General features: G+C 48.8%; 1 protein-coding gene across 1 annotated transcript in view; it reads right to left on the bottom strand.

The window, feature by feature from the left end:
- Positions 1–2,282: 2,282 nt before the first annotated feature.
- The window catches only part of ANKRD60 (ankyrin repeat domain 60), an 11,760-nt gene continuing 1,869 nt past the window's right edge, over positions 2,283–12,173 (bottom strand). Inside the window, exons 2-5 of the mRNA XM_017851963.1 lie at positions 11,934–12,171; positions 6,818–6,948; positions 5,096–5,261; positions 2,283–2,683 (exon numbers count right to left, since the gene is read on the bottom strand). Coding sequence (XP_017707452.1) covers positions 2,373–2,683; positions 5,096–5,261; positions 6,818–6,948; positions 11,934–12,171 — 846 coding nt within the window. The 3' untranslated portion in view covers positions 2,283–2,372. The remainder of the gene's footprint in view (positions 2,684–5,095; positions 5,262–6,817; positions 6,949–11,933; positions 12,172–12,173) is intronic.

Genomic DNA, 12,173 nt, shown 5'->3' with positions numbered 1-12,173 from the left:
GTTTAATGAAATATCTACAAAATATAACGTCTCACCCAATGGTAACTCAATCCTTCTGTGGTTCTGGACACATTTTATTTCGTAAGTGATACAGGATGGAGCACTCCCCAGGACCTATGAGTGTTCAGATGACCCTACCACAGAATGAGCAAAATGTCACCACGAAGAGTTTGGGACTTGCCCAATGTCTGGCCAAGTGTTTAATTGAATTGGAGGTAGATGAAGATAGAGTGCTTGCCCCCAGAATTTTACATATAGAAGTCAGGCAGTTGGTTCTCCAAACAATGAAGGCGGCTGGGCAGAGCTCCTGGCAAATGCACGACTCTGAGTAATGCCACTTGTTAAGTTAAAAGAGTGCCTGCATCACCCCCCAACACCTCATTAGCTAAATGGATTGCCCCATTGGGTTGGGGTTGCTTAATATCTGCCTATTGACTTTGCAGAACGTCTGCCAAGAACAAGATCTCAGTTTTGACATAGCTGATGCTGAGGTATTTTTTTCCTCGGCTGTTATTTGTCAAACAGAGTGCTGAGCTGGGTACAGCCACATACACTGAGTGTAAAACCACATCATTAACACAGATCTTACTTGCTATGACAGCAGGAAGTGCAGCCAGTTAATTTGAAAGCCGACTCCAGTTCTTGGGATGGAAGTGGGAAAGGGGGGCCAGGATACGGCGCCATTTCCCACTCCCAGGAAAACTGCAGTGGTCACAAGACCATTGCCACACATTTTGATTCCAAAAATGCTTAGAAGGTAGGGCTTTAGAAAAACATGAATGGTCTGTGGGAGGTGGGAGAGCGGACCCCATACGCCACCCAGCAAGACCCGTGGCTACTCCCTCACTGTGGCGTCAGAGTTTTGGATTGTTCCAGAGAGACTTAGATCGATTCTACCACGTTTCTCCATGAAATGGAGTTTGACAGTGAGAGGCAGTCACATGGGTGTGCCCTGCATCTTCTCACTCTTTTTGTGGCAGACCACGTTCTTCAAAAATTCAAGCCAAATTTTAAAAATCAAGAGAGATCTGGCCAGGTGCGGTGGCTCACGCCTGTAAATCCAGCACTTTGGGAGGCTGAGGTGGGCAGATCATGAGGTCAGGAGTTCGAGACCAACCTGGCCAACATGGTGAAACCCCGTCTCTACTAAAATACAAAATTAGCCAGGCATGGTGGCGGGTGCCTGCAATCTCAGCTACTCAGGAGGCTGAGGCAGGAGAATCACTTGAACCTGGGAGGCAGAGGTTGCAGTGAGCCGCAATGGCACCACTGCACTCCAGCCTGGGCAATAGGGCAAGACTCCGTCTCAAAAAAAAAAAAAAAAAAAAAAAGTCAAGAGAGATCCTTTCAAAAAGCCAGATTTCCAGGTCTGGAGAGCTCTAAAAGATCTAGCGGCCTCTGCCTTTCATTTCCGCAGGAATCGAGTCTCAGTGCCCTCTTCAGACGCTGCCCATCCTTATCTGTCCTTCTTGTTTCCCACGCCCAGCTCACTCGCTCACTTGGCAGGCTGGGACCTTGAGGGAGCACCAAGCACATCCTGCAGCGTGGTATAAGGTTTCGCAATGCAGAGACCTGAGAGTTGAGATAGACACTCCAAGGTGGTTTGCTCAAAGGAAAGAAGGAAGGGCTATCCCAGTGCTGGCAGGAAAAGGAGAACACTAGCAAGAGGAGACTGCATGGACCCCTGGGGATGAGACAAAAGAGAAGATGTGGCCAGACTGCTTCTCATCTTCTTTTACACTTTCCTCCCCATCTAGTGCCAATGCGTTACCTTTCAACAAGAGTAATAAGGCATCCCTTCTGGAGGATGTGTTTGGAGAGCCAAGCTCACCCAGCTTCCCTTCTGCCCCTGACTCAAGAAGCAGACCCCTCAAACATGGCTCAGGAAACCTGGAACATTAACTGTGGGAGCATTTAGTTCCACAGGTTTACAGACTGAAATTCACAGCCCACACCACACACGACCTCCTGACATTCGCTGGCACTTGTTTTGTACAATAACAATAGTGCTATTATCATTATTGTTATTACTCCTATTATGCCAGTGCATTAGACAGTCCCCAGAAGGGAGAGAAGGTAATTGGCTCCCATCACCCTAAGCAGCGCTATTGGGTACAATGTACAAATAGCTTAAAATTAAAGGCTGGCATCAGAACCTGTTCAGTCTGTAATGGATTATCAAATGAGCGCAGACTTACCTCCTGCCATCAACACCCTCCCGAAATAATTTGCAAAGAGGACAGATAATTTCGTATCTGATTCAGGTTAATTGCCCTGTTTTCCTGCCTCCCTGCTCACCAAGGACCCCCGTGGGATTGAACTCTGCAAAGTTGCCCCAACCAGCTTCAACAGGCAAGTGTTCCCACCGGGAGCTAATGAGGGGTCATCATCATCATCTTAGACCTAAACCCAGACTTGATCCTCTGCAAAGCATTCTTCACGACCAAGTCATTAAGATCTCTTATCCCTGACTTTGCTATCTGGTGGAGGAGGAACATCTGCCGTTCACTCTGTGTGTGGTTCAGGCGGTGTGCAATGGAGATGGGGGTCTCCCCCTTGGCATCTCTGTCATGGATAGAGGCCCCGTGCTGGAGCAGAAGGCTTATACAGTCTGACCGACCCATCGCTGCAGCCACATGCAGGGGTGTCCTGCCCAGGGGGGATCTGCTGAGGCAGCTGGCTCCTGTAAAATAAGAACATTGGCCAGAAGGAAGATATGCGGAGGGGGAACACAGGAGGGGTCCAGGGCTGTGAAGGGAGTGCTCCCCAGGGAGGTCCTGCTGCCTGGCCCAGCTCCAGCACTGCCCTGCCTCCAGTCTGTTCCCCTGGCAGTAACCAGTATGCCCATATCAAACTCCTGCTCAGATCCATCACTGCCATCCCGCCACCCGTGGGTTGATGTTCTAGGTCTTTCCCGCTCACTCTCACCATACCTTCCCATTACTGTTCCAGCATTCCCTCCTACCATCCTCTCCTCCCCAACCCCACCACCAAGGCACCAATTATACCTACCTTCCACCTTCATCCCTAAAATACACCCTGCTCTGCCTCCTGCCCCAGGCCCGTTCACAACATTCTCATTTTATTCTGGGCTAACTCTGACCTTCCTTTAGGTTTCATTTCTTTCCTTGGGAAAATCTTCCTTAGTTCTCCCACCCCGTGAAATCTCCTGTATAAGCTCAATAGACACTCTACATCTTCACAACACTGTGTATGCCATTGACTATGGAATTATTTGTAATAATCTACTGACTTCCCCTCATAAACTCCAGGAGGGCAGAAAACACACACATCTGGCTCGTTGCTGTTCTCATCCCGAGCACGTAGCTCAGTGCCTGCAGAAGACAGGCACTCGGGAAATGACGCAATGGGCAGCCTGACTCATGGACAGATTTCACTTCGATTAAATTCCTCACCGCCTCCTGCAGATGGATGGGCTAATGACAGGTGTCCAATATGGAATTGTTGAATTGAATCAAATTCTGGATAACAAATATCATGACACAGAAAACAAGGCAATTCAATTAAATTCAGCTGACATTTCGGTAGCCAGTTTTTATGAGCTCCGGCTGGTTGGTGAGGTAAAGTTTTAAATAGGCTCTTAGAACACCAGTGTCGACCATGACACCTCCCCCCCGCAGCTGTCTGCAGAGGACAGAAAACTTTGCAAAGCTGGCTGTAATTTTTTAACTGGTGCCTTCAAATACATCACAGTTCCATCAGAGTGAAAATGACTTTTTATGAGCTTAAGGGACTGCTGGGCTGTGCAAAGCCCATATTTCACTTTACAACAAGCAAAGAGCAGACAGGCAGTGAAGGAAGGAAGGAGAATATTGTTGAGGTAACCTTTACCCATCACAGAGGTTTATACACCCGATGCACGGCCCAATCACCCGGCCCAGGAAATCCAAGATGTTTTCCACCTTGCTCGGTGTAAGTGGGAAAAATAGCAATGACTGAGCTGAGAGGCTGGAGCCAAGGCTGTAGGTAGGAAAGAAGGTGTTGTCTAATTTGGAGGCAAGCTGATACGGGAGACCCTTGGGAAAGGCCCCTCCTGAGCCCAAACCATTGACCAAACACCACATAACATGTTCTCCCTTTTTCCGAGGAAGCTGGTGGTCTGGGCTCTTACAGCTGTTCTCCATTGTTCTTGAGTGGTCTGCATCTCCACCTATGGAATGTTGTGTAAAGCTCTTTAATTTGAAGACAATGTTGTCTTAGGCTTCTGTTTCTATCTATCAAGAGAGCCAGACAGACAGAGAGAGAGGGAGAGAGAGAGGAAGGAGGCCCTTAAGTGGAGGTGGGGTGAAAAGAGAGTTCAGCATGAATGTCTTGAGAGAAAATAATAACGAGGCTTGGAGAAGGAAGAATGGTGAGCCTGCCATCCACCACAGAGCTGTGCTGGCTGGAGGGTGAACTATTTTGGGGTTTTTTTCTAGTTGTTTTTTTGTTTTGCTTTGTTTTTGTTTTTGTTTTTTGGTGTGTGTGTTTGTTGTATTCTCCTGTCTCAGCTTCCCCAGTAGCTGGGACCACAGGTACGTGCCACTACACCCACCTAATTTTTGTATTTTTAGCAGAGATGGGTTTCGCCATGTTGGCCAGGCTGGTTGTGAACTCCTGACCTCATGTGATCTGCCCACCTCGGCCTTCCAAAGTGCTGAGATTACAGGTGTGAGCCACCGTGCCTGGCCAGAGGCTAGACCATTTTGGACCGTTGCAGCATCCTAATTTCATGTGAGGCTGGAAATCACGCAGACAGAATGGGAATATTCCCAGCAATATGTCTGGTTGGAAACGAACCAGGAATCCTTTGTAGCTGCCCCCGGTGTCTTGGGTCCTGAAATTTCTGCCTCACTGAACCAGAAAGAATCTTCTTGAGACCTGGTGAAGAGAAGGAGGGCAGCCTCTGACTGGCGTACCCGAAGACACTTGCCTAGACAGGGAGCGAGTGGTCCATGGGGACCCTGATTGGTGGCTGACAAGACACAGGTCCAGGAAACCACTGCTGGAAGGACCTGGAACACAAGACACTCTGTCCTTTCTACCTGCAAAAAATCCCAACTCATGAATATAGCAAGCTTTCTACCAGAATTACCGTGTTCTAGAAGGTACTGCACAGCAACAGAGTGACCTCTGTGTGAGGCCACATACAACGCCACAAACGCCCTCTGAGACGTCCACTGCTTCCACTTCTCACCCTCAAAATGTTCTGAATTGGCAGTTCGGTAGAAGGAATCTTCAGTAAGCCCGAGACAAGATAGCTGGGCAAGATAAGAGGAGTTTGAGTTATTCTCAAAAGCGTGGCTACATTCTGCTGGATGGCTGATGGGGCATGCTCAGGGGAAGGCCTGCTTGAATGTCAAACTCAGGCTCATGATGGGAAAAGAGAGGTGTAAAACCTCCATGAAAAGCTGAGAAACACCCAGGATAGGATGGGGAGGCCATAATTTAATGCCTTATATATGTTCAGGAAATACGAATTCGCCATCAGTCAGGCTCGGAACGCAGGAAGGTCTTCCTGTCGATGTTTTGAAGACAGAAAATAGCTTTGCCGGGTGTCCACAGGAAGGTGGTTGAAGCCACTGAGAAAGAAAACAGCCAATACAAATGGCCTCCCAGAGGGTGACAGGCATCTCTTGGAGACCAGCTCTGGCCTTCCCATCTATTTGTGTGCCCATTGTCTCTGTTAGGTTTCAGAGCAAGCTGAACACGCATAGGTGAACAGCCCAGTCGTGTAACCGGCTCGTGGTAAGTTAAGTCTTTGAGCCTGGGAGGAAGGCTATGGGTTCCCCCGGGGAGGATACTCTGCCCTGATGTGGGAGTCAGGACTGGGGCGATGGGAGAAGCAGAATTGAGATGAGGATGATGGCAATTCTGACAACTTCAGACAACAGGGAGGTGACCCCTGCAGCCAGAGCAAGAGTCAGAAAACCAAGCCTGGACCACACTGCTGGTGACAAAGGGGAGGGAGACAGAAGGCGCAGAGGAGCGTGCAGAGGAGGAGAAGCGGGAGGGATTGGGAGGAGGTGTGTCAGGCCTGGGTGCCCCATCCTGCCCACCCTCCCTGCCAAGGCTGCCTCCTGCCGCACCTGCCCCGAGCCCACTCACTCTTCCGAGAATGGCAGTCCCAGCCCCTGCTACACCCAGCCTTCCCTGACCCCTTTCTCAGCAAAGAAACTCTGTCTCTTCTTCTCCAGGAGCATATAGCTTTCCATCCGAATTTCTTTTCTACAAAGAATATAGCATTGCCCCTCGTGTCACAGTGATTCATCTTCCCTGTTGGGTATACATCTGGTTTCTGTCCTCCTGCCCCCCACTGCCCACCCCTAGAGCCCAGCTGAGAGGCCAGCAGGAGCCCTGGAGGACAGAGCGCCCACCGCTCACCCTGGGAACAAGGGACTTCCCACCACCCCGGAACCAGGCAGCACCTGGCGGAGGCCTGTACCACAGCCCCAAGCTCTGAGCTGTGCATTTCCCAGTTATCTGGAGTTCTCCTCTCAGTGTTAAATTAGATTTCCAACCTTATCACTCATACACATGAATAGAAACGTGCTGCCTTGACTCCTTTGCGGGGCGGGGCGGGGCAGGGTGATAAGTGGGTTATAAATCACAAATTGATAAACCCAGCAAAATGGTAAACCCAAGGAGTGAAGGCAAACCCTCGGTGCAGTATTTCGTAATTATGACACAGCTCATCATTTTCTCTTCCCTGCTCTGAAACTGTTACTCAGATATCCATATTAAAGACTAATTTTTCCCCCACAATTTACGGTTGCTTCGTAACGTATAATATCCATTTAAAGAAGCATGAAAACACCTTGCTGGGATCCCCTTCCGCAGCCGCCAAAACAAGTTCTGTCCATCCGTCATGACGCCAGATACATAATGAAATAATCCCTCCAGGAACAACATCATGGAACTTCAGGGTAGTGTCATCCATCAAAACTCCTGCAGGAATCATTTTTTTCTTTTAAAAAATTGCGTATTAAAGATAAACTACTACATTGGTTAAGTTAAGAGATTATCTGACCTTGAGTGCCACAAAGATAATCTTAGAAATATCGAATACGAATCTCATTTGATGGTGCCGCGTGGGTCTGTCTGTTGTTGGTAATGCTTTTTAGAAAATTAATTTGGTTCAGCTCAGATGGAAGCCGAACAAAATCACAATGCCAGCGATTTATAAAATTCTGTAATTATAACTTGTCCTATTGTGAAAAGGCATATGAGTCAGTAAAGTCATTTTATGAGGCAAACGCTACAAATAGAATGACTTAAACTTGAAGTAACCAGTCATTAGACACACAGCACAATGTGTTTATACAAGTCATATAGGGTAAACCAAAATACTCTTGGATAATGTCATTACTTGGCTAAAGAGGTGACAGTGACAAAAAATTGTTGGATCTTTCAAATTGAAGCCTGGGAGGGATTTTTCCACCTTGGCACTGCTGACAGTTTAGACTGGGTAACTCCTTGTGACAGGGGCCCCTCCTCATTGTCAGGTGTTCACAGCTTCCCGGCCTCTACGCACTAGATGCTAGCAGCACGTTCACCAAATCAAGGCAATCAAAAATGTCTCCAGGCCCAGCACAGTGGCACGCACCTGTCATCTCAGTACTTTGGGAGGCTGAGGTGGGCAGATTGCCTGAGCCCAGGAGTTCGAGACCAGCCTGGGCAACATGGCAAAAACCCGTCTCTACAAAAAATACAAAAATTTTCTGGGCCTGATGGCTTGCACCTGTGGTCCCAGCTACTCAGGAGGCTGAGGTGGGAGGATCACCTGAGCAGAGCTGCAGTGAGCCAAGACTGCACCACTGCATTCCAGCCTGGGCAATAGAATGAAACCCTGTCTCAAAAAAAAAAAGAAAAAAAAAGAAGTCTCCAGACATTGCCAAATGGGCTCTGGGGGACACAATCTCCCTAGCTGAGAGCTGATGTGATGTAAGGAGCTAATGCTGACATCCACCCCAATCTGGACTTGGAGTACCAGAGCTCCTTTGGCCTCATGCTTTCTTTATAAGCAATGCCACCAACATCGAGTCCCAGCTCTGCCCAGGTGAGACGGTCTACATTCCAAGTCAGTGGGATTCATGAGTTTTCTGGTTTCATGACTGACTGCTTTGTGCTTGTGTACTAGGTACTTAGTGATTACTTGGTGCCCAGACTGAGTACCTATATTCTTTCATCCTTAGGACAGCTCTCCAAGGTAGGTTTGTTATGTCCATCTGCTGATGAGCAAACGGAGGCTCACACAGCCTGTAAACAGCCACCCCAGTGCTGGCATCAGACCTGCCTCCCTCCGGGGCCACTGGCTTCCCACTTTTGGCTCTATGAGCACCAATTTGCTACCAGAAACTCAGGATGGTAGATGCCAACAGGCAATAGTGATCGGCAAATCTGTTCATTAGTGTCCTATTTGTGGTTCAGACACAGAGGATAACCGGTAATTAGTCTAAGTAAGACAACTTGACTCCCTACAACTTTGAAAATATTGAGTAAAGCTGTATTTTGCTGAGACGTGCAAGAGTACAACTCCCACATGCTGAACAACCCCTGTAGAAATCGGAGTACATCCTCTTTTTATAAACAGGCAGCCACTGCCTTGGACTTAGACAAATACTAATTATCACCAGCTAAATAAATTATCAAAGTTGATGACAGACGTGTAAGGGCAACCCTGGCCCATGGATGTGCTCACCCCTTTTAGATTTGTGTATCTCAAGGTTTTCACACATGATCTCATTTGATCTCCCCCTGCCCCAAATTTTGAGGTGGGTAGGAGAGGCCTCAGAGGATTTATAGGCAGTAGCCCAAATTTCTTCTAATAATGAGTAGCACCTTCTGTCTTTCTTGTTTACCACCCACGGCAAGGACTGCAACAGCAGAGAGAGGTCGAGCTTCTAACAGTTGCTAAGTGCCTGTTGAGTGATAGCACTGTGACATCAGTGTTAAGTCACCCCCTCTCTCTCGCTCCCTCTTAGCTTTCTTGAATTAATAGCTCAGCACAGCTCATCAGCGAAAATAAATGAACAGAAGGGGTGCCAGGCATTTGTAGTTGACGATACATAATTTTCAAATTACTTGTTTGGGAACTCTTACGAAGTCCTTCAACAACTCTCCTCACTTTTAATATGTTAAATACAGACTAGGCTGGAAACACATTTCTTTCCAAATAAAACCTCAGAAATGCCCAAGAGCATCTTCCAAATACTCCTATAGGAAAATACGTCATGAACAATGCTTAACCTATTTTAAAGAGAGCAAAGGAAGGTATTTTGGCCTTCACTGTGCATTTTGAGTTTCCTGAGTCATTTCTGTCCATAGGGGGAAACGGCTCTTGAGAATTCTAGAGCTGGTGGCTCTGGGTTATGGATTAGGAAGCTGAGCCCAGAAGGGCAGTGTCTGGCAGCACCAAGCCCGTGGAGGCAGGCTGCTTTCAGATCTGTCTGTCTCCATCGCTCCCCAGCCCCTGCAGTACAGCTGCAGTCTCTCTGCAATATCAGCTGTTCACATTCTCTGTGCAGCAGCTCAGAGATTTTTTCTGTATCTTCATTTTCTTGAAGTGTGTTGTGTTGATTTCAACCAGGTGGGGTGATGATGGAGCCAGGAACTTTGATCCTGTTCTCATATCCTAAATATTGTAGGGAATCGGGATAGGGAAAGCCACGCCTTCAGGTCAGGGAAGGAGACTGATGGAGAGATGGGCTCTAGAGTGCCTGGCCTCCGCTGGGCATCTACCACATGAAACTTGTCTGGAGCGGGGCCCTTGGGGTCCTAATTCAGTCACAGGGAACTTTCGGTTCTGGGTTCTGATTCCGGCTGGGCTAGCTTTGAGCTCCTGACGTGAACAAGGACACGGCTTGGAATTTGGGGTTCTGATATGTACTAGGTTAGTTCCAGTATTCAGGGTTCAAACGTGGATAGCGGCATTTGCTTTGAGACTCACGTTCCTGTGAGGGCAGTTGACTCTGGATTTGGGTTCTGATTAAAGTAAGGTTTGCTGTCTGTTTGGGGGTCCTGATGTGAAAAGGTCTGTTCTGGGATTTGGAGTCCTCATATGGGCAGGACTTGTTTTGGGATATGGGGATCTGATGTAGCCCCAAGTAGTGTGGCATTTGCAGGGAAGGAATAGAGCACATCTGCCCTGAGATTTGGGGGTCTTCATGGTGATAAAATCTGCTCCAAAATTTGGGCTCCTGCTATATGAAGGGTTTGGTCTGGAATTTGGGGTTCTGGTATAAATAAGGTTGGCTGAAGGATTTGGGTTACATATACAAGAAAAGTTTGCTTTGAGTTTTGGGGTACTCGTGGAGGCAAGGTTTGGTTTGAACCCTGACTTCCTGATATGGACATGGCCGGCTTCAAACTTGGAGTGCTGATGTAGACATGGTTTCATGTCTGGGGGTGAATTCAGATGTGGGTGGGTTTGACTCGAGCTTTGGGATCCTGTTGTGGACAGAGTTTTATTCTTTGGAGCCCTTATGAAGACACTTCGAGGGGATTTGGGTTCTGGTATGGTCACGGTGAGCTCGGTGACTGCCTTTCAGATGTGAGCAGAGTTGGCTTTGAATTTTGGGGTCCATATGTGGGCAGGGTTCATTTTGGACTGTCATCCTTATGTAGGCAGAAGTGGCTAATGGATTGGGGTTCAGATGCACAAATGGTTAGTTGGAGACTGGGGGTCCAGAATTGGGCAACTGAGGGTCACGATGTGGGTAGAGTCTGCTCTGGGATTCAGGGTTCTTCAGGATTTGAGGCTCAAACTTGGGCAGAATTTGCGTATAGCTATATGGGGTCTTGAGGAGGGCAGCGTTTGTTTCAGATGTTGGCAACCTTGTGTGGACATGGTTGTGGAGGATTCGGGGTTCTAATAGTCACATGATTAGTCTGGGAATTTGGGATTTCAGATTTAGCCAGGTTTGTTCTTGGTTGCGGGGTCCTAAAGTGGACAGAGTTTGTTTCAGCTTTGACCTCTTTGCCTGGACACGGTGGTTGGAGGATCCGGAGTTCTGAGTCATGGTTAGCCTGCAGATTAGGGGTTCAGGCTTGGGCTGGTTTGATTTTGGGGTCCTGAGATGGACAGGGTTTGTTTTGATTTGGCGTCCTTGCAAGACAAAAGTGGCTGGAAAATCTGGGGTTCTGAGGTAGTCATGGGTAGTCTGGAGATTTGGGGTTCAGTTGGGCATGGTTGCTCTGGATTTGGGGGTCCTGAAGTGGTTAAAGTTTGTTCAAGCCCTGGCATCCTGGGGTGGATGTGGTAGCTGGAGGATCTGGGGTTCTGAGGTAGTCATAGTTAGCCTGGAGATTTGGGGTTCGGTGTTAGGCAATTTTGTTCTGGGTTGGTGGGTCCTGAGGTCAGCAGGGTTTCAGGTTTGGCATGCTTGCGTGGACATGGTTGGCTAGAGGATTTGGGGTTCTGATGTTCTCAAGACCAGCATGGAGGAGGACTTGGGGTTTGCTTTGAGTGTGGGGCACTGACATGGGCAGGCTTGCCCTGGGTTTGGGGGTCTGCTGAGGACAGGCTTTGTTTCAGACAAGTCTTATTGGCTTTGGGACCTGTGCTCCTTATGAAGACATAGGGAGCCTGAGGGTCTGGCTTCTGGGGGGTCCTGGCTTGGACACGATTTGCTCAGGGTTGGCAGATGCAGCCCAATCCAGGCAGGACCTGCTTGTGGATTCGGGTCATGTGGACAAGGTTTGCCTTGATTGGGAGTCCAATTTGAATCCCGTGTGTTTGAGATTGGGAAGTCCCTCTGTGGCCAGGACCCCAAGTGGCCCTTCCATCTGGGTTTCAGGGTGGCTGGGTTTCAGGGCTTTCCTTTGCCATCTGGGGTTTCTCACGTAAGCAAGCTTCCCTTTGGGAATCCAGCTTCAGAAGTGGATAGGGTGCCCTTGCATGTGGCCAGGGAAGGGGTCAGGGCAGGAGCCACCTTCGTCGAGGTATTGGAGCCGCTGGAGGTTGAAGGGAATGCCGACCATCAGGTCCAGTTCCTCTTTGAGCTCCCGCACGGTCATGTCGCCGCGGCAATTTGCCACGCGGAATATCTCCCCCGTCTCCTCCAGCCGCACCCGCAGGACGAAGACGTCAGGGGCCAAGTCGGGCGACGCGCTCGTGGCCTTCGGGTCACCGACGAGCCGCTGGCTCCGGCCGCGGGCACAGGCCAGGGACT

Source organism: Rhinopithecus bieti, unplaced genomic scaffold (genome assembly GCF_001698545.2).
Source record: "Rhinopithecus bieti isolate Rb0 unplaced genomic scaffold, ASM169854v2 scaffold_33652, whole genome shotgun sequence".
Taxonomy (NCBI): domain Eukaryota; kingdom Metazoa; phylum Chordata; class Mammalia; order Primates; family Cercopithecidae; genus Rhinopithecus; species Rhinopithecus bieti.
Note: the sequence above shows the minus strand (reverse complement) of the source record. Positions and strands in the feature narration are given on the sequence as shown.